Source organism: Periplaneta americana, chromosome 8 (assembly GCF_040183065.1).
Source record: "Periplaneta americana isolate PAMFEO1 chromosome 8, P.americana_PAMFEO1_priV1, whole genome shotgun sequence".
In the NCBI taxonomy this organism is placed as follows: Eukaryota; Metazoa; Arthropoda; class Insecta; order Blattodea; family Blattidae; genus Periplaneta; species Periplaneta americana.
Genome location: NC_091124.1, coordinates 141790534 through 141813508, shown reverse-complemented (window position 1 = coordinate 141813508; position 22975 = coordinate 141790534). Strand labels below are relative to the sequence as shown.

Here is a 22975-nt window from a genome sequence, read left to right as displayed (position 1 = left end):
ACGGTTAGGGCGTCTGGCTGCGAAACCAGGTGACCTAGGTTCGATTTCCGGTCGGGGCAAGTTATCTGGTTGAGGTTTATTCCAGGGTTTTCCCTCAATCCAATATAAGCAAATGCTAGGTAGCTTTCGGTGCTGGGACCCCTGACTCCTTTCACCGGCATTATCACCTTCATCTCATTCAGACGCTAAATAACCTAAGATGTTGACAAAGCGTCGTAAAATGATCTACTAAAAAATACATACATACATAAGTGTTCTGCCAAGGGTAGGTCTTTAACTGCAAACCCAGTTTTCTCAAAATTTTCCTATTTTCTGCCTTCCCCTTAGTCTCCGCATATGATCCACTTATCTTAATGTCGTCTATCATCTGATGTCTTCTTCTGCCCCGAACTCTTCTCCCGTTCACCTTTCCTTCCAGTGCATCCTTTAGTAGGCAATTTCTCCTCAGCCAGTGACCCAACCAATTACTTTTTCTCTTTCAGTTTCAGCATCATTCTTTCTTCACCAACTCTTCCCAACACAGCTTCGTTTCATATTGTATATGAGATAGGAAATCCAGAATGGGATAGCTGCCCTGTAACAATGCCCTGTAACAAGGGACACCGTTTGATTGCAGCCACACAATTAATTTCTTTGTTTATTTGCAAAAAAAAAAAAAAATTACATAGGTAATTTTTTTCTTTTTTCTCTTTCTTTTTTTTAGTTTGCTTTTTAGCAGCCATCTCTTTAACAGAATTATATATTTATTAATTTATAAAGCACTTGATGAATTTCCATGTCGATGATTACTGAGATGAAATGTCGACATGTCATTGGAACATAATCCCATGGTCAACTTGTTATGCAGGCTTATACCTGGTCAGTTTCTCGTTGGATCTAAGATTCTTGCTAAAACCAATGGCAGGGAAGTGGCTTTGTCAATAATTATGGCCAGGAATGGATGGTCCACTTTTAAATACATCTTGCCTCCATGCGGAAGTGTTGTCTTCTCTGAAATAAATAAATAAATAAATAAATGAACGAACGAACGAACAAACGAACAAACGAGCAAACGAGCGAACGAGCGAACGAGCGAGCGAGCAAGCGAGCAAGCAAGCAAGCAAAAGTACCTAATAATAATAATAATAATAATAATAATAATAATAATAATAATGATAATAATAATAATTCAACGTCATCTGCTAGGACTGTACCTTAATAAGAGAGTGAAAAACATTAGTAGTAGTAGTAGTAGTAGTAGTAGTAGTAGTAGTAGTAGTAGTAGTAGTAGTAGTAGTAGTAGTAGTAGTAGTAGTAGTAAAGTAATATTATTGGGAATTTTTTTATTTTTGTTCAACGAAGAAGAAATGGCTACATTCGAGAACTGGTGTTCAACCGTTTAACAGTGTAACCAGCGTGTAGGGAATTACAAGTATAGACACTTCGCGTCGGTACTTTTGATGTAACAGGACTGATTTCAATGACCTTCAAACCAGCTTGAGCGTGAGATTATGCTTTTTCCCTAGAGTTGACGCTGGCATCACACGAGTTAGCAGTCGACACAGCGGAAAATAACAGACACACAATTAATACATCTAGGTACAGTAGTGGCAAAAAACCGGACCGACCCTTGTAGCTGATTTCAGAGTCACAGATTCAAATTTTGCTAGTCACAAAACACATCCATCTTGTATAATTAATTGTAATAATGAAATTTATTGCATTTGTTCGATTCTTACCGTCTATCGTTTCCTTCAGTGCCTCAAACTTACAGACGAAAAACTTTGAGAGTTTTATTTTTATCTGGCATCAATATTACATTTCTACTTCTATTCGGCAAAGATAACTGCGTAGTTTACATTAAATAGGAGTACATACCTCTGGCTTCATTATCCATATTGAAATTATCGCAGTTTGACACAATATACAGCACAGGATTCTTTCGTATCAGCTACAAGAGTCGGTCCGGTTTTTTTTGCCACTACTGTACATTATGTACTCAAATAAAATAAATTGGACCTATGAAATAATAAATCCGTCATTAACTGTAATGTTTAGACTCTAGAGTTCCCTTATAATGAGAGTTGAGACATTGACCCCCATCAACAATATTAAAATATGTAATGATTTGATAGCGCTGAAAATGGAAAAACAAAACTCCTATGACAAGTAAAACCATATACCTATATATTGTATACAAATATTGAATGAATTTGATAAATAATTTTATAATGTATTATATTATTTTTAATATAATTTACTATACATAAAACACAAAAAAATTATTATTACAACTAGTTTATCACCGAAAAATAAGGAGAAGCTGTTAACTTGAATTTATTTGAAGCAAAGCGTTACTGGATTATGCAATAAGGTAGGCGATGTTTGGATCCCGTGTCTCAACTCTTATATTCAATTATTATTTTAGCGTGTTCTCGATTACACTAATCTCTAGCGCTTGTAAGTGGAACTAAACGCCGGCGCGCAGAGAAACAAAACAGGAAAATTCGCTGAGTGTTCATTCTATATAATCCCTATTCGCTAGTATAACTGTGCCTTTACGGGAACAACCAAGTACACAGTGTTGCCGACATGAAGGAATATTGTACGTGACAATAACTTTTTTTTTTTTTTTTTTCGAAAATTGCTTTCGTCGATTTAAACGATATTTTCTGAACTAAATTTCGCTCTGATAATGTGTTATAATATATCTTAAAATGTGTATTTTCTTTTAGAATACTCCTTAAACCTTGCATATGACTACTTTCGTAATTTTTACATATTTTATATTGCTCGGTAAGGCCCTGTCACCAGCAGCGAGCATGGTCGGAGATACTATACCACATGCATTCTCCAGTTGTCCCGAGAAGGAATTTTGATGCTGAAGAAAACCGTTTTCTTGATATTAGTGACGGTACACGTCTTCAGAAGCCTTGAGATCGAAAAAAAGTCGTATCGGTCACGCAATTCGTCTGTCTGTCGACAGTGATTTCTCTTACATTCTTGGACGGATTTTGTATCACTGTTTACAAGCCAACTTATGCGTGAATGATCCACAATAAAAATCATGATCATTTTTAGTAAAAATAACGAGTGAATTGAAAAATGAAACGATTTTCTAAGAGGAATTTACTTTTACTTTTAACAGCATTCCACTTTCAGCAGTTGCCTTGTATTCCCCTTTTTCATCTTCTGACTCGCATGACTCCTCATCTCCACGCAAACCGAGGGGTGCCCTTCCTTCCTTCCTTCCTTCCTTCCTTCCTTCCTTCCTTCCTTCCTTCTCCCGGAGGGGATCAATTTAATATCGTTCTGAGCCATCGCATTTTTGGCATTCATTCAATATACTCTAACCGTCGACGCTTTCGAGATTCCAGACGAGGAATGCAAAACTGTGCTACAATTGAAGCACACTTTATAAGCCGGAACACATAACTCATCCCTTCCCTGTAACCTTCGCGTCATTGTAGGGAAGGGGGATAAGAGAAGAGAGAACAGTGTGTTTGCCAAACGTCACAGAAATTTCATTGAAGGCTCCGGCCTTGTGGATGGGAGAACCAACTCTTCTCCCATGCTTCCACCCCATTCTTCTCCAGTTCTCCAACCCTGTTCCAGACGATCAACCACGTTTTTTTATATTATGTTTTTTATATTGTGGAGTCATTTCATATCTCTTGAAGACGGGATAATTGCAGCCCATCCATTTCCACAGCTTTAATGCAGTTCTTTTTCTTGCTGTTAGTGTCCAAGCTTCTACACCATGTCTCAGGATACTCTTCACAATTTGGTTAAGTATAATCTTTTTGGTATTTTGTCTGATGTCATCGCTCTACAGCACTCCATTAAGTTGCTTAATAGTGATGCGGGCTTATGTTACAAACTATCGACCACTTTCTCACATGTCCACAATCGGTGAAAACTAGATCTCAGATATTTGAAATTATCTACTGCCTTGACTGCGCCTTCCAAGAAATTCAGATTCCTACTCTCTCCACCAACGATCAGAAATTGTCTTCTTGAAATTTATGTTTAAGCCCCTACTGACGTAAGAATCAATCCTCTCATTATGAATTCCATTTCAACCGAATCTTGGTCGATAATCGCTTGGTCGTCTGCAAAATTTATTGAATGACTAGCGCAAAACTGTGTCAGTATTTTAGAATAAAATTGAATCTGACCTCACTTAGTCTTTCTACTTAATGTTATCTTTAACTATATGTTCGTATACTACACCAAATCCACAGTTTTTTTTTTTTTTTTAATTTTACAATTCTGTTCGGCGTCATTTTACATATTATGACAGGGAGCATCAAATAATCTATACCTTACCCTCGTAAGTAGAATGTTCTCATTTGACAGCTGGCGTCGATCCTATTTCTAAATGTATGCTGTGCATGATGTGGGAGACCTTAAGGGGGCCTTTACGGTTGATTCCTGTCAAATTGGACTTAGAGTTGAAAACATCCTCAACTCCAAGCTGGAAACGTAATGAAAATAATTTTTACTTATATTCAGAAAGCACTATATTGAGCAAATACAAAATTATGAAGTTTACAGTGTAAATAGGCCTATCATCAGAAAAAAGGAAATTATTCAATAAAATAAGAAAAAATCCATATTATAAAGAACAAAATTTAATTATATTTGTTGTAAAATCTCACACGGAGACAAGACAGCTAAAGGAAAAGAATTAAAACTTCACTCAAAATTTAGGATACGGAACATTTCCAAACAATTTAGTTAAAATCTTACGTAGTTTATTGTATGACAATAAAGTCAGGACTCGTGAAAAGGTCTAAAAGCTATAATCGACATGTAAAAAAGTGATTGGAATTTATGAAATCTTTTGGATTTCCTAGAACATCTTTAGCCTTGCTACCATGATTTCTAGCGGTATCAAAATATTAAAATGATACAGATATAGAATTTTTTTAATACTTTGCAGGCTCAAAATGTGTCTTATAATGGTCATTATTTACAAAAAAAGTTTTGTTTTTGTTTATAGATAGCTATCTTACAATAATGTCGAGAAAGTTAAAACTAAAATGTATAGAGGCCGTGTGGTATAGACTAGGGTTGTAAGTTGGGACAGACCCATACTACGTAAACTCTCATACAATCAAATTCTTGCTCTAAATGTCAAAGTAGGTTAAAATGGTCGACATATTTTGCCTCGAAAGGATTCTTTTGTGTGGCAAAAATAGACGCACATATATATCTCATCTTCACTTTTCTCTCTCAGAAGATCTCATGCTGAGAATTTTCATACTCTTTAAAATCCATCACGATCTGCAGACTTTGAACCTGCAAGCCTTGGATTGTGTGATATGATCAACATTCAGTTGCTGCCTAATTTACTCTCACTTTTTAGACAGAATGTATTTTGTTTTTTTCAATACAGAAATTTATAAAACTACTTTATGATCTTCCTATGTTATTCTGTTACATTTTACATGCATATTTTTACCTTCTTCAGAAGAGGCTCCAAGAAGTAGAATGAACTGATCTTGAACTCTGGTACCTCTATATCAACGTCCATCAAACTTTGAGGGTTTAATATTTTTTGTAAATCATTATCTTTTATTTTGCACAGTACATTACTTAATCCATACTTCGTAGTAGGTAATACAACAACCAGGACGAAGTGACTTCCCTGAAAAAAAATTATTATTACAAATATTTTAGTAATGCTGTAAGTAAGATAACATTTACCTAAAGAAAAGGTTTACAAAGATCAATTTGTACAGATCAACCCTTCAAAATGGGTATTGTACGTTTTCCGTTTTTGATGAGAGAGACACTGCTTGTTATTATTGATACTGGCGAACTGAGGAGTAACAGACTAAGAATATTCGACGTAAGCTTCTTCAATTTCTGTAAGGAAACACTGATTTCGATCATTTGAGTGCGCATAGCAGGCAGGCGAATTACTTTTGTAACGCAATATACTGTAATTCCGTCATGAGCAGTTGTTACGCAACACAAAAAAGGTACACTCATTAGGATCAGCTGCTGCTAACCTAACCTTGCCAGCGAGTCAGATATAGAGATATTTGTATTGTGTAAGTGAATTTGCTAACCCTTCCACACGGTTCTCTTCTTACCAATTTATATTTGTACAGTCGATCTAAATAAAATACTACAGCCACTACGGTCAGAGACAATGAAATAATTACTGATTTAAATAAGACGTAGGTTTTTCTAGAGTTCTTTCAGTCGAGCAGCGAAACTTGGAGTGAGACAAGTGGCCAACAGCTTTGGAGCTCACATATTCAGTTTATCTCAGTCCCGAACTCGCGTACATTTTAAAGTTTCTCCTTTCTTTCATTCATTCATTCAACCAATCAAATGGTTGCAAAAAGAATTAATATATCCAGAACAGTCTAAGTGCAGTAAAACCTAAAACCCAAGATAATAATTCAGTTCAGTCAACCTCAAAAGTAGGAAGACCGAGGAAACTTTTTGAAGATTGTGGTTTAAAAACCACACAGAAAAGTCTACAGTCTCTGATTAGAGAACATTCAGACCAGGAACTAATTGTGGCTGCTCAAATATCTCTTCCGAGCATCCGGGAAAAGAGACGGTGCGGAAATAGCGAGACAAATCATGGGAAATAGCCCTCGTAGAGCCACAAAATAAAAAACGTGTACTAAACCCTCCATTCGTTGCCAATTCCACACTGCTCACATAGCACTGAATGTAATATACGTTAACCTCTTAAGTACTGAAGATTTTCACTTATATTGTACTGTAGCCTGGTTGGGATTATCTCTCATTTCAATATAAAATTTACTTCCGAAGCTCTCAATGTAGCTAGATACTAAATTTGCCGAAATTGGTAAATGTAATTAATTCAACTGTAAGAAATTGTGATGACGTTTTTCACATCTCCGCTATATCGCACTGCTGATAACAACGGACTGCACTTCACGTGTATTTTAATTATTTTTTTCGTAATCAAATTTCTTTAGACGAATACAATAAACATTTATTGTGCATAACGGGATATAAAACTTTACCGTTTGTTCACCTAAATAACTCTGCGTCAATAATCTTTAGATTTTATTTCCAATATTTTCTTGGCTATTCATGATATATAGAGTGATTAATGTAAAACTAAGACATTTATTTCTTTATTTCAACAAAAATGAAGTTAACCATATTTTGTTACATCTCAAATGTAGTGTATTTTTGAAAGAATACTAATCTCTATAGAAAATGCTGAATGTCTTCCCTCCTGCTCAAGGCTTAATTCAACACAATATCCTGGACTCAGGTCTACACTGTTCAGTTACTCAACAAATTAATTGAAAATGTGACGGTTCTCTGCAGTGGTCACAGTGTGGTCGAAAAAAATGGTTCCACTATTCTCTGTGTGAAAACTGCGTACCAAACCCCGACTTTCACTGGATGCATAAGTGCTTCATGAATGACATGTGGGTTTTGGATATTTTGAACAAGACGGCGCCACATGCCATACATCCGACGAATCCATGGATATAATTGAAAGTTCCTTTGACGACCAGATAACTTCCAAGAGCCTGTGTCCACCGAGATCTCTGGATTTGACAACACCGGACTACTTCCTATGGGGTTATTAAAGGACAGAGTTTACGCCGCACACACCCCAGGCATTGGATGATTTGAAGCAAAACATTGCACACGAAATCAATGGTACTGACAACAGAGTCCTCCAATGAGAATCCAGTAATATGAAATGACGTGTTCAGTTGTGCCTTGAGCAGGAGAGAGAACTTTTTCAGCATTTTCTATAGAGTTTAGTAATTTTCCAAAGATACTACGTATAACAAATTGTGGTTAGCATCATTCTTGTTGAAATAAATAAAGGAAGAATTGTGTTAGATTTATACGAAGCACTCTGTATGATATATGGTGTCGTGACTGAGTGATGGATAGGTTATCCCGTCTCCCCTCACCTTTATCATTATATTTCCATCAGTAATCCACAGTCACCCTTGCTCTGCGAGATCCTGAGCCGGGCCTCAAGAACAAATAAAAAATGGCTGGAAGTTGTACATATTGTGCTTAATAAAGCATATTAATAATATAATATATAATATTATGATACGATACGATATCATATTATGATAGTCTATGATGTACACTGTTTCCACAGAAACATTCCAAGATTAGAAACTACTATAATTTGAAACTATGCTTATTACGAAATTCATACCGCTGCCATTAGAAAGAACGACTCAACAAATTTCAGGGGATCTGTAATTGTAATTGATGGGGAAAATAAATAGATGGCACCTTAAGAAAAAAGAAAAAAAAAGACGCTGTTCCCGCTCTTTAGCTTGTCATTGTGGCACTTTTGGATAGAAGCAAATTGTGTTAAATGGTATGAATGTTTACATTTCTACTCAGTGTGAATTCTGCAGCATTTAGAGTTATGGCGAACCCATAGGAGCGTAGTTGGTGTGTATTGTACCACCTCATAATCGTCTTGTCAGCAGGTGCCGCAAATTGATTCACCCATCTGAAGGTACGCTGAACTCTCCGTGTACTATGGTATTCCTATACAAACCAACTACGTTCCTGTGGGTTCGCTATAACTCTCTAATCTAATAAATGTTGCAGAATTCATACTGAGTTGAAATGTAAATATTCACACCATTTAATACAATTTGCTTATATCCACCAATGCCACAATGACAAGTGAAAGAGCGGGAACAACGTCTTTTTTTTTCTTATAGTGTCATCTATTGTTTTCTGTCAACAATTACAATTACACATCCCATGAAACTCCTTGAGTCGTTCTTCCTAATAGCACCGGTATTAATTTCGTAATATGCATAGTTACAAAATTATAGTAGTTTACATTCACAGAATGTTTCTGTGGACACATGTGTTACAATATGCTACCATTTTTCTGTGAAAGAATTTATGTGCAAATAAAATCTTTTTCAATATGTTCTTACGTGGAATGGAAGATGTACCCATTGAGCTCCGAGTTCAAGATTTACTTCAGCTTTCAGGGTTTCTTTCCAGCAAATTGTAGGAACAGAACGTCTTTCTTGGGATGTCGGGCTAAATAACCCATTCTGTTTAGTTTCATTCTCAAATTTCAGCCATGATCCTTTGAAGGAAACGACGTTCGCCAGAAGTAATTGTGTTTCTGGTAATAAAGACTCTGAAATATAAAATATGAGTACAATTATTTACATAATCACTACCATGTTTCCTTGTGTCACGTCTTTATTTCTTATCTTTATTGTGTGTGTGTGTGTGTGTGTGTGTGTGTGTGTGTGTGTGTGTGTGTGTGTGTGTGTGTGTGTAGTATACATGCACTATGTGTGGGATTTTTATTTTTACACATGGGTTTCTCCAACCAAACACTGGACAATCGTCTTCTTTCAAAAGTTCTGTTATGATTATTTTTCATCAGCATCGTGATCATTTTCATAACACTGACGTATTTACTTAGGTTTCTATTAGTTTCTAACTTTATTTTGTACTTAGGCCTATTGGATACCATAAAATGAATACAAAAGTCACGAAAATATGAATCAATAGTACCGGTAACATGAAACATCGACAATTATTATTATTATTATTATTATTATTATTATTATTATTATTATTATTATTATTATTATTATTAAACATCTAATTTATCATTTTTATCACTATATTTTTTGCTTAAGTGTTCACTAAAACAAAATGCCGAAACAGACACAATGCAGAAGCGGAAATGAGGCTACAACTTTCCGCCATAAAACCATATGTAAAAGGAATGTACATGCTAAAAAACATATTCATCCCATTAAGGAGAATTATTGTGATACCAGATTTCACATGTTTTATTATTATTATTATTATTATTATTATTATTATTATTATTATTATTATTATTATTATTATTAAGTAGGCTAGTAATAAAAATGTGACATTTTTATCATAAAAAAGATTCCATTTTTCGGTTTCTGAAGTTCTTATAAAATTTCATAGTAGATCTACTGCTTATAGCAAACCTGTAGTTTGAAAATAATTGAAAATACAATATTTCGACAATTTAATGTGCATTATTAACACAGTTTCAATTCCACAGTTACACCCACTTCAATAATAATAATAATAATAATAATAATAATAATAAATGAAAGAAAATTGATTATAAGGTTTCCTCGGTTGCACCATAGTTTAAAAAGAGTTCCGTGGTGGAATAAGTGTCATAAACACTGATGTCACTGATTTATATTCTTTTGTTTATGAAATTTGTTAGTAAGGCAGTAATGAATAATGATATGTAAATTTCCAATCCAGCATTTGTGACTGATGGAAACCCTGTAGAACCTCAGTTAGATTGGCCGAACAGAGGGTTAAAGCCGGGACCTTCTGAATGCGATTTTCAAACATTACCATCTGAGCCAGCTCGCTCGGTCCCTTTTCCTTTTGTTAATATCTTGCTTTCACGGTTATAGTAGTATAATAACATAATAAACAGGTTCATCATCTTATAATTGAGTCGCTCAACGCACAAATGTCCCAAACCACTTTAATGCTTTAAAGAGCTCCACATATTGTTCTCTTCAAAGTGTAAATCGGCATAATCATCATTCCTAGCTTTTCCATGTGATTTCAGCACAAGTTTCATTTATGTATCGCGTTTCGCGCGCTGTTACGTAACGGTAAAGTGGAAATATAATTTTGTGCGTTGGACCATTTGTGCTCTGAACGCCTCAGTTTTTCAGCATGTTTTCTTTTCGAACTTTTCTTTCCATTATCGACGTACGGATCAGCAATAAAATATAAAAATGTACAATTCCTTTTCAATTTCTCAATTATCACCGTTTGTTAATTTGTAAACTAATTATTTTGCTCACTAATTTATGTTTTAACTTAGGTACTGATATTCAGAAAATGATGTTTTTTATCTAGAGAAACTTCGATAATTATATCTATTGCTAGAACCTTTTAACTTAGAAGCAATTTCTCATAGTTAATCTTTTGTCTAAAAATATCTACAAAATTATGTACCTTTTGGGAGAAGGTTGGTCATCTTGTTGTGAGTTACTCCAGCTGCCCAAGAGTTGATTTGCTTCATTGCCTCTTCTGGTTTATGAAAGTCTGTTCTGTCAATTTCGGTCATAAAATCTTTCTGTAGTACGAATCTGTTAGTACAAATAAAAGTACGTGATTTTGATTTTCAAAAATTACAGTTTGCTATTGGTTGAATTTCAGATTTAAAACAGAGAATTTTCCTGGAATATAGTAACAGTCTAGTTTATTTTATGTAAAAGGTAGAGTTTTTTGTTGTTTCTAAAAATTCCTTATCTTTGTAAAAAAATATGTGAGTAGTTTATTTAATTACACATTTTACTTGAATTCTCCACTTTATTTCTTTCTTATGCATGGAGATGAAAATGTTAGTGAAATCGCCAGGCAACTGTAGATATCCAAAATAAAGATAGAATCCTGTAGAATAGAAAATACAAGAAACTTATTTGTAAATGCAATAAATTCAAGAGGAAAGTAACATTCTTCAATGTAATAAAATTAAAAGATTTTACTGCCATAACTTTTTATAGGATCGCTTATATAAAGTATATACCGTAGGAAGCATTTCGTTAAGGCCTACTACAGTGCAAGAAACCGATTTAGGAAGGTTTACGAAAATGTGGTACCGATAAATTAATTTTTGGCATATCTGTATTTCTACCATCTGCGTAAGCCTTCTCTCCTCAACTATTGATCACATTTTGTTCACTCTGTATATATAATTTATGTTGTACATTCCTCGGATAAGGATTAGGTTAATTGCGAAACATTGGTATTACGACTGAAGCAATCGGGTCATTCTGATGTGGATAATTTGACGAATATTTGCTTAATATAGCGTGTTGCTGTGTAAGCTGTGTAAGGGTACGTGCACGTTGGAGCGACGATAAACGATAAAAGAAGCAGCGATGCTATATCAGAGAGAATTGAAGCATGCATTGTCATTGAGGTGTGCATATTGTAGTAACGATACAAGCGAAGATACGCGATAAAAGCGACGAAAAAGAAAAAAATCCATTTTCTTCGCTCTTGTCGTTCAAATGATCTCTAATTAAGATAATATTAATCCGTGTAATGACCGGTGGTTATCAATATATCCGAATAGTAATCGATTTATTATTATTTCGTCATATTAAATTAATTATCATTGGCAAATTGATCAGTTGTATATTTATTCGTGATACGTTATGTGATCACAAGAACCAATCACAACACAATGAATTTATACTAGCTTTGGGATGAGAAACGGGTTCAATTTTGTATGTATTTAAGTTATATTAACCTTGAACCTTCTTTCATTAAGTGGATGTAGCCTATAGAATATCTTCTACTGATAAATCGAAATGTTCGCTTCCCGCGTCCTCGTTGCTCCGATATGAACACTTCATTTTTTTTTATAATACCAAAGCGTCGCTAGATGGTTTCTTTTATCGTTTATCATTGCTCCAACGTGTACGTACCCTAACATAATGATAAACCAGCTATAAACTTCATGGCATTAAAGCTAAGCCGAAGAGAGCACCTGCTGCCATCTACGAACGTAGTAGATAACTGCGTAAGTATCGACGTGATAAAAGCGCTGCATGGAAAGTAACTGTGCCATTTTTCGACACTGTCGGAGTCAATTAGACATATGGATGGCTCAGAACCAAACTGTTCCAAGTCCTTTTCACTGTTTTTTCTTCAGGAGAGCTGCTTTAAGCTCCTGACATGCAAAGCTTCATAAAGCAGTTTGGAATAGCTTCATAGAAACCCTATAGAGAGGAATATTTACAATTTTGTTCGATTTATATATGCAGACAAGAACTGGAACACAGTGAAACATATATTTCTTTCTTGTAAAAAGTTGGACTTAGAACAGTCTGATTCTCAGCCATCGATATGAAGGGTTCAGACCATAGTGGGCCAAGCGCCATATAAAAAAACAGAGAAAACAAGCGTTAAAATTAAGTGAATTCCTTAATTCAATTAAACACAGGCTATAGCAAGTGATATAAAATATGCACATTAAAACTAAATGATACGTCAATCTTCATTAAACTATAGTATTCACTAAGCTTTAACTTTGCTTTCTCTGTGTTTAATAAATGGCGCTTGGCCCACCATGGCTCTGAACCCTTATATATTTCTTCACTACTTTGTGCCAACAGCTCTATTGCTTTGTCAGCTGAAATAGTCTATCATAGCACATCATATTATAACATCTGACTTCTTTCTTTAAAGATTAGCAGCCATCACTTCCAACTCTCCCCTAGTTCCACAGGTGGAATATAGTTCGAATTTAATACAAATATAAACCCATAATATCCTGTGATGTTCAAATAAATTTTAAATACTATTTCTACTGAAGAGAAAAATAATACCTAATACAAAAATTATTACGACAGGTATACGGATATTAATTTTACGTTAATTTATGTAAAATTAATTATATATTCAATATCAATACGTATTCTCGAATCGTGTAATAGGCTATGTAAATAAATTCAGATCTCTTCATGTATGAGAAAATAAACTCTCTTTTAGATACTAATCCAGAATATAAAAGTTTATCTTATTTTTGGTTACGTGATAAGTTATATCTTTTATGTACATAATTTTAGCAATAGATCAAGGGAACAAATTGTAACAAGGAATATATTTTCTAATATGGTGAGAGAACTGAAATATTGCGAAATATGAAAATAATGTAATGAGATAGTATGTGTTATTTTCGTAGCTTAAATTTTAGCAAATTATGAGAACTTGACTTTAAAACTTTGTATTAAGTCTCTGAAAGTGATCTAATAAATTATATTTTCGATGATCCATTACTAAATATTTACATCTTTTTGACTCATAATTTGGAAAGATAGATTTTCTTCTTCGCTTTTTAATTGGAGCCAAACTGGGCATAGAAAATACACTTAAATTAAATAATTATTGTTAATTTAGGAGATTGAAGGGCATATTTTGAAAATCCAAGTACAATGGAAAATGTTACAATATTTAGTTCTTTCCGAAAATAAGGTTATCAAATTTATGTAATAATTGTCAGTTACAGCTTTTGATAGTTCCTAAATTCAAAACCAAAAGAAAAGTCAGTTACGTTTTGTTTGTTGACTCAACAACAATGGATGAATTAATCATTATTTCGGAAACTTTTTCATTACCTGAATTCTGGCACAACTTGTATGCTTGAAGGATTAAATATCTTGTCACCAAATGCCCAGTGCACGATGTCCAGTTTCGGCACCACTAGCAGAGACTCGTCCACTTTCTTTCCTATGAACTACATTAAACGTAACATTAGCTATTCTTGTAGAAATTGTACAGCAAGATACATAAAAAGTAATAAATATGTATTGTCATAAAAACGAATGGAATGAAACGAGCGACTTACCGTTATGTTGCACTTTCATTTGCAAATGAATAATTTAATGAACTGCATAAGACAGCCAAAATAGCCGCATATATAACATCATTTCCTTTCTTGCCTTCCAATATAAGACCAAATACAGTAGTTGTAATGAATAAACTTCCCCTCCCCCCTCGTTATTATTCCGCGGTTATTGAGTACTGTACCTTCAGTTTCCGCGTCAATGTTCCAATCCTTGACTTTGCCACACCAGCGTTTATGTGAAGTGCTTCTTCCAGCTGTGTTCTGGACGCATTCTTCGCTCCCTGTTGCAGCTGTGCCACCAAGGTGGACACGCCGATTGGTGACAACGCGAAGTTGCTGGGCTTCAACTGTACTAGATCCTAAAAAATTATACTATATTATTAAAAAGATGAACTTTCTATGTTTTTGATGTGGGATTGATAGCATTTCGTGGACGAGAAGACGGAAATATAGGTGGGATGTGAGAGTTTTACAGTCACAGCTTCGAACTGTGACAAGTCCGAAAAAATCGCTGTGATAGATAATAGCGATTTTGTCACAGTGTGATTTTTGTGTTCGATGTATCTTAGCGATTGCGAATGTTGTAAGGTCCTGACATTCATAGAGTCGTTCACTAAAGATGATGGCAGGCAATACATGCCAAATTCCAGGGGTACTGTCGTCATCAGTCGTGATGTAGGAGTTTCTTGTTGCTGGAAGTCCCAGCTTGTCTGGGTTCTTCAAGTCTTCAATTGGTGGTAATTTTACAAAATTAAGAAATGTAACTGTTCTTTGTAAGGAATATGTATATCGGAACAAAACTGGAATGAATCCGAATATTGCAATCAAAATATATAGCACAGCCCGTAATGTACCGACCGTAAATTTTCGTTTTGAGACCCAAACCATTAGGCCTACACCTAACTGGTGACCAGTTTCACATATTCCGTAAAATTCTATTATTGATATTTTATATAGGGGAGAGTCGGGTAGTATCGGACATCGGGTAGTATCGGACAGTGCGTTTTTTTCATCTACCACCATATGGTAGTACCTGAATGACATGGTTACGTTTCTCTATGTGACATCACAGAAACGTAACCATGTCAATCAGGTACTATCATCGTGTGGTAGATGAAAGAAACTCACTGTCCGATATTACCCGATGTCCGATACTACCCGACTCTCCCCTAAATCAATAATGAGGGTTAAATTGTTAAAAAATCTTCTAAATTAAACGCCTTTACCCATATGGACTACAAATTAGCACTATACTGTATGTAGTCAAAACATGTAGGCCTATATTTTCCATCACGAGCGGACAAACGTTTATGTTTACAGCTCTTATGCAGATTGAGTTGATATACCAGTGCAATGTCTCATATCAACAAAATTAATTATCGCGGCGAGTATACTAAAGCAAAGCAAACTGTGACATGATTTATCGCGATTTGTGGACCCATATATTCGTCCAAGAATGTTTACGAATGTGAGTCATTCGTGGAAGAAAATCGCGAGTGCATTGTAACTTCAGTGTCAAAGTGTTACTGACGTGGACCTGTGGACCTCTAGTCTGGAGTGTGACGATAATTACTTAGATTCCAGTTATGTTGTCCTTCAAGTTAATCTTCTGACTTGCAATTTCTGAACACTGGCGCTTTCATATACTGTATACGTACATCAGTCACCATCCCTATGAACCACGTATCGATCTGAGATGGCGACTTCTCGGAGATGTGCTTTCGGAAATATAGTCACAGTCGGAACCAGTGACAAACCTATCACTGCGACAAAACCACAGGTCTTCACATCACACCCCACCATTAGACAGAACATGCATAGAGACGTGCAATTCCAGACGGATGACATGACAGGACGACGAATAGACAGACAAATAATTGATTGCTGGGGAAACATATGTAACCAATTCATGACTGAATAGCTGAATAAATACAATGGAAATATGGATGGTATTGGAATGGAATTAATTGTATTCAATTGGTATGTTTGGGATTGGAATGAATTGGGAAATTGAATTGAATGGGATTGAATTATTTTATACAAGGTGCGGCAGAGGAATCAGACGATTTTCATATGCAAATAACTCAGTAGTTATGTCTATTAGAACAAATCTATTATTGCCAAAAAAAAAAGCTGGCTATGTATGCCATTTTGTGACATACATTTAGATTCTAAAATTATGTCCTTCAAATGGTGTCCGTCTCTCTCTCTCTCTCTCTCTCTCTCTCTCTCTCTCTTTCTCCACGCACTCTTCAAGTCTTTCCCTGAAGTTGCGTGTCACTCTTTCCAGCATTTCGCCATCAATGTTGGCGATTTCCTGAGCAATGACAATCTTCAGGTCATCAGTTTTTTGGGGCCTGTTTACTTACATTTTGGACTTCAGATAACCCCACAAAAAGTAGTCGCAGATGGTAAGGACAGGCGAGCGGGGAGGCCAGGGAATGTCGTCTCGCCGAGAAATGATGTGCCCTGGAAACATGAGGCGCAAAACTGTCATTGAATTTTCTACCGTATGAGCCGTGACATCATCTTGCTGAAACCATACAATTTGTCTATCAATCGCACGTAGACGCCTACGCAGTTCTGGTTGAAGAAATGTCCTCAGCATTTCACTATTCACTGTCACAGTGTTCCCGTTCTCCTCAAAAAAATACGGGCCTATGACGCAGTATCTAGACACAGCACACCAAACTGTAATCTTTGCACAGTGAAACGGACGCTCATGTATTTCGTTAGGATTTTCGGGGGCCCAGTATCTGAAGTTCTGCTTATTAACATAAGCATTTAAATGGAAATGTGCCTCGTCACTCATGAACATAACAACTTCGTCAGCCAAAATTTCCACCATTCTCTCGGCGAATGTCCTGCGTTGGACATAGTCTCCCTCATTCAATTGCTGAACAATCATAAGTTTATATGGATGTAACTTACGATCTGAACGCAATATTCGGCGCACAGAACGTTCTGAAAGTCTCAGTGCTATAGGCTGCCGTCTAGCTGATCGATGTGGACTCTTCGTAGCAGCCACTCTTACTCGCTCAATGTTATGTGGCGTTCGTACACTTCGAACGTGTCCTGGTGATTTGTTCTTGCAAGCTGATGCTGATAATCGAAAGTTTTGTACCCATCTCAATATGGTATTGCGAGCAGGAACGGCTCCATGGCGGCCAACATTAAATTAGAGACGAAAGGCACGCTGGGTTTTCACAGTGAATCACTGTTCTTGAAAAATGTCTCGATAACGAAAGCACGATGCCCCGAACTCCATACTTCCATGATTACACAAAATGGCATCAAAAATGCTAACAAACGACGGTCGATCGATATCCATAACCCCTCATGTCGCTCAGTAAACGACCTTCTAAAACCGTCCGATTCCTTTATCGCACCTTGTATGTCTCGGATTTGATTGGCGACATTAATAAGATATCGTTATGGTACATTTCATTATGTTGGATTCCATTAGATTGGATTTCATTGTTATATTTCATTTGGTTGCATTACATTACACTAATTGAGGCACTGAGATCAAAAACGGGACTAGACATTCAGAGTTTGTTTTAAGAAAAACACATAAAACTTCACAGACTGCATTGTACTTGTTTTAACCTCTTGTTTTTAGTACTGTCTCACATGATGTTAATTTTTTTAGAAAATATAACATATAGAAAATAGTTTTGAAAATTTTTGACATGTCCCCTTTTTGATCTAAAGGAACAGATTTTCTTAAAAAGAGTAAATAAATGAAATAATGTAACCTTTTTTTGGTATTATATTACTATTGTTATAAACATTAAAGCACAAAATTATATTTATAAATAAGTTGACACCTTAGTAAAACACTATCCAATTGGGTCATCTTCACTGTCTCACAACTCACTCTCAGCACTCTCAGAATTTATGAATGCTGGTCAGTTTGTTTAACACTCTATCTCAAAGTGCATGAACCTCTTTGTTAGAAGAAGGGAACTAGTCACTTCACAAGTCCTGTTTTTTAACTTAACTACAATATTCCACGCACGTAACGACTTTCATTTTTACACGGTGAAGGGTCGCTCATATAATATGGGAACACTCTTAATTCGGATACTCCAAAATTGATGACAAGTCCCGTTTTTGATCTCGGCTTCTCAATTACATTACATTATACGCTACTAGTCTAGACTATAATTTCACTAGACTATATTATAGTTATGTATATTTAGTTAGGTTTAGGTTCAATAAATAATATTATATAATACGTAATGCATACATCAGTTTACATTTTACTAGCTTAGGTAAAGTTTCGTTTTATTACATTTCATTAGATTATAAAAATCGATAAGATTATGTAGACAGACTAGACAGACTATTATATTAGATGGATGGATGGTCGGATGGATGAATGGATGATGGTTGGTTGTGTGGGTGAGGGAAGAATGAGTGGGATGGACTGACTGAAGGATAAGAATGGATGGAAAGATAAAAATGACTAAAAGGATGAGGAAGAACATGCCTAAATTGAGGAATGGTTAAGGGTTGATGGATGTACGAATAAAAAATTGGATAATTGGTTTAATATATACAGAGTGTTTCAGAAATACTTTGACAAACCTCGGGTGGATGTTCCTCACACCAAAACAAGAAAAACAGTTCAGATAAACATATGTCCGTAAATCCTTCGTTTTTAGTTATTAATGAAAGAACATAATGAAACATCTGTTAGATTTTGTAAAACTAAAAATTAAGAACTTGCGGACATATGTCTATATAAACTTTTTTCTTGTTTTGGTGTGAGGGACATGCCCCAAGGTTTGTCAGAGGGTTTCTGAAATACCCTATATATATATATATATATATATATATATATATATATATATATATGGGTGAATGGATACTGTATATAGATAAGAATGGAGGATAAATAAATGGATAAATGGATGAATGTTTAGATATATAAACTGATAAATGTAGTGGATGGATGGATGGATGAATGGGTAAATGGATGAATGTGTAGATATATAAACTGATAAATGTAGTGGTGGCTCGATAGATGGATAAATGGATAATTGGTTGAATTGATAAACAAATAAATGGGTGAGTAAATAGAAGAACGAATGGTTGGTTTGAAGAATGAGTAGAATAGATGGATAGATGGATAAATAGAGCATGGATAAATGAACGTATGAATGAATAGATGAATGTTGGCGGGATAGGGATTTAAAGCCTTTGTATTTTTTTTCTCGAAAATCAGCTCGTGTTCGGGATTCCCAATTTGAAGCTATCCTGTCCGAAGTAAGTCAAGGGGGAATACAACACTGCATCCTGTTCCCCATATCGCCAGTATTTCCAGAGATTAGAGACTGAAACCTTTTAGATAGTCTGAAACGTTATACATGAATGGATAGATAAATGAATGGATAAATGGTTATATGAATGGATGGTTAAATGTTTAATTGAATGGATGGATAAATGTTTAATTAAATGGATAATGGATGAATTAATGGAAGAAGGATAAATGGATAATGGATGGATGGATGGATGAATGAATGAATGAATGAATGAATGGATGAATGGATGGATGGATGGATGGATGGATGGATGGATGGATTTCAATTTTTATTTTAGTTGGAAGTTGGAAGCTTTTGTTTGATTTCATCTAACGTTCACTGCAATGTTATATTGCGAATCATGTTTGCTGCTTGATCGTTTGAAGGTACTTAATTGAAATCATTATTTAATTCCTATAATCTCATCTCTCGTTTAAATTTTACTTTTAATTAAGAATGATATCTAAGTATTTTACTTCATCTTACCCTAAAAAGCTCCAACGAAAATAAGTTTAGAGAATCGATGGTTGATTTGGCGATGGCATTCGTGGGAGCTGTTCTTGATGAAACATAGATTATGGTTACTGCGATGGAGAGTAACCCTAATGAATAAGATGGAAAACCTAATCAATCATGTGTGAAATACATATGACAGAAAAAAAAATGTTGCAATATTGAACTCTAGTACTAGAAATGGATTACTACAGTAATTAATGAGTAAATTTTTTAGTGCTTACAAAATTCTCTAATATACTGTATAGTAACAAAGCACATTACAAATAACTTTATGACCAAAAGCAATTCCGTTTGTGAAAGATATTTTTTCTATTGCATGGGCTAATTGTGAATAGTGATTCGCCTATGAATATCTTAAATATTTTGAACTTACATTTTCTAGTTGTTTTACTTAGTTGTTCCCAAGAACATACATACATACATACATACATACATACATACATACATACATACATACATACATACATACATACATACATACATACATACATACCTACATACATACATACATACATACATACATACATACATACATACCTACATACATACATACATACACACACACACATACACAAACGCATACATACATACAAACATACATACATACATACATACATACATACATACATACATACATACATACATACATACATACATACATACATACAGTCCACACCTGTGGAGTAACGGTCAGCGCGTCTGGCTGCGAAACCAGGTGGCCCGGGTTCGAATCCCGGTCGGGGCAAGTTACCTGGTTGAGGTTTTTTTCCGGGGTTTTCCCTCAACCCAATACGAGCAAATGCTGGGTAACTTTTGGGTGATGGACCCCGGACTCATTTCACCGGCATTATCACCTTCATCTCATTCAGACGCTAAATAACCTAGATGTTGATACAGCGTCGTAAAATAACCCAATAAAATAAAAAAATACATACATACATACATACATACAATGTGAAACTGACCATAAGAGACAATATATATAGTAAATATTATATATTATGCAATAAAATTTAATTGAATGCCTCTTGTTGTGTGTTCATAATAATATCAACAACAGATAAAAACAAGTCGTCCACTGCCCAGCAAGTCAAGAATAAATTAGTAGGATATTTTTTAGAAAAAGATCTTTGAGACGACCTAATAATACTGTATATTAATGTTTAATATGAAGTTGTATGTTTAGATATTCTTTCTCTTTCTTAAATATATTCATTCACAAATTCTTGTTTACTTTACAAGTAGAGTTTTCATAAAAAATAGGATTTGCAATTTAATCAAAATAAGGTCAATATTTTATTAATTTTTTTGTTATTTAGTGAACTGCCCGAAGACAGGTCTGAACCTCAGAAGTGATACCAAGAAGGCACCGCTTATGAGGTAACTAGGCCAGGATATAATCGGGTAGAGTGGCGAGTTCCTTTCTCCTTCCAATGCATACATCGACGACTAGTTACATATTACACTAGTTAGACTTCACATGTATACAAACAATTGTCTTCCTCTGACATATCGTCAAGTGAGATGTACTGCCTGATTAGATGTGCATATCAGCCAGAACCTCAATCAAAGAAGTTATTAATTTTATTGACATTAAAATGTTTTCATAAACTCGAGTATTGAAGCTACACATAGTCCTATAGACGCACCTTTTGAACGTATATATGTCTCACTTTTTCTTGCGAATTCTAGAACAGCTACTCACCAAGCCTCATGTTGTTACCGGACTTAATGACCTACTGTTCTCACAGCTGGAGAGGTATGAGATAAGATAAAGGAGCTACACTTTTAATTTTCCAATAACATAGAATGATATAATTAAGCGACAGGAAATTATGTCATTAAAAGATATTGGAATCGAATTTATTAGTCAATAGATCGAGAAACATTACAACGAACCTTCACATGCACGAAACGAAGCCGTGATTGGCATAAAATAACGTTCAGTAAGAGGAATTTGAATAATTTAATTTCTTCTCTGATTGCCCTCACAAAATTATCTTTTCTAGTACAGTAACGTTGTCGTCGCCATCATCACCATTTATTTATTTATTTATTTATTTATTTGTTTATTTATGTAAACTTCACCACCAACAGAAGCAAGATTTCAATTATAGCTGGCTTACATTGAAACAATTTATATACAAAATACATAATATTGGAAAAACAAAACAAGCAATACAAACGAAAGAAAGAAGGATAGATAATAGATGCTAGAATGTGATATTGTAGTTATTATTGTGCCAAATGTCCATACAATAATGCACAATTATTTCAAAAGCAGAGGAAAAACATCATAATTTAAATGCCTAAAGAAATATAGTTCTTTTTAAAATCGTACTGAAATCTAATCGAGTATCACAGTTTAAAGACAGAGAGTTGTAAGTATTAACACATAACAAACAATGGAGAGTTCCTGAAGAAAACAGTTGTAGGAATTGGAATAACAAAAGATTGTCTATGACATAATTTTTTTCTTTTTACAATGAACTGAAGAAATAATTTCTTTCTATTTTTTCCTCCATTTTCGCTCTATTTGGCCTCATTTTCTACTTCATTTTCGCTCTATTTTTTGCCCTTCTTTCGATGTATTTTCTGCCCAAATTCGCTCTATTTTCTCCTGTAGTATTGCTTTATTTTCTTTCCAGTTTCGCTCTATTCTGTGCTTTATTTTGTGCTCAATTTTCTGCTCTATTTTCCTTCCATTTTCTCCTATATTTTCGCTCTACTATTTCTCTATTTTCTCCTCTATTTCCGTTCTATA

At 34.8% G+C, this 22975-nt stretch overlaps 1 protein-coding gene across 1 annotated transcript; it reads right to left on the bottom strand.

Moving 5' to 3' along the window:
• Positions 1 to 762: 762 nt before the first annotated feature.
• LOC138705111 (serpin B4-like) lies at positions 763 to 21959 on the bottom strand. The gene is made up of 9 exons (XM_069833749.1): positions 21917 to 21959; positions 20182 to 20297; positions 14569 to 14745; positions 14157 to 14275; positions 10984 to 11117; positions 8925 to 9136; positions 5447 to 5632; positions 4309 to 4456; positions 763 to 990 (listed from the first exon to the last, which is right to left on the bottom strand). Exons 1-8 carry the CDS (start codon positions 21924 to 21926, stop codon positions 4328 to 4330), a joined length of 1083 nt encoding a protein of 360 aa, XP_069689850.1. The 5' UTR covers positions 21927 to 21959; the 3' UTR covers positions 763 to 990; positions 4309 to 4327.
• Positions 21960 to 22975: the final 1016 nt, after the last annotated feature.

Bases quoted from the DNA above. Each gene is read 5' to 3' on its own strand.
- LOC138705111 (XM_069833749.1), bottom strand. The intron at 14,276-14,568 runs GTACAGTACTCA...CGTTTAATGTAG, and splicing joins CATTGACGCGGAAACTGAAG to TTCATAGGAAAGAAAGTGGA. The intron at 5,633-8,924 runs GTAAGAACATAT...ATTTTTTTTCAG, and splicing joins GGGTACATCTTCCATTCCAC to GGAAGTCACTTCGTCCTGGT.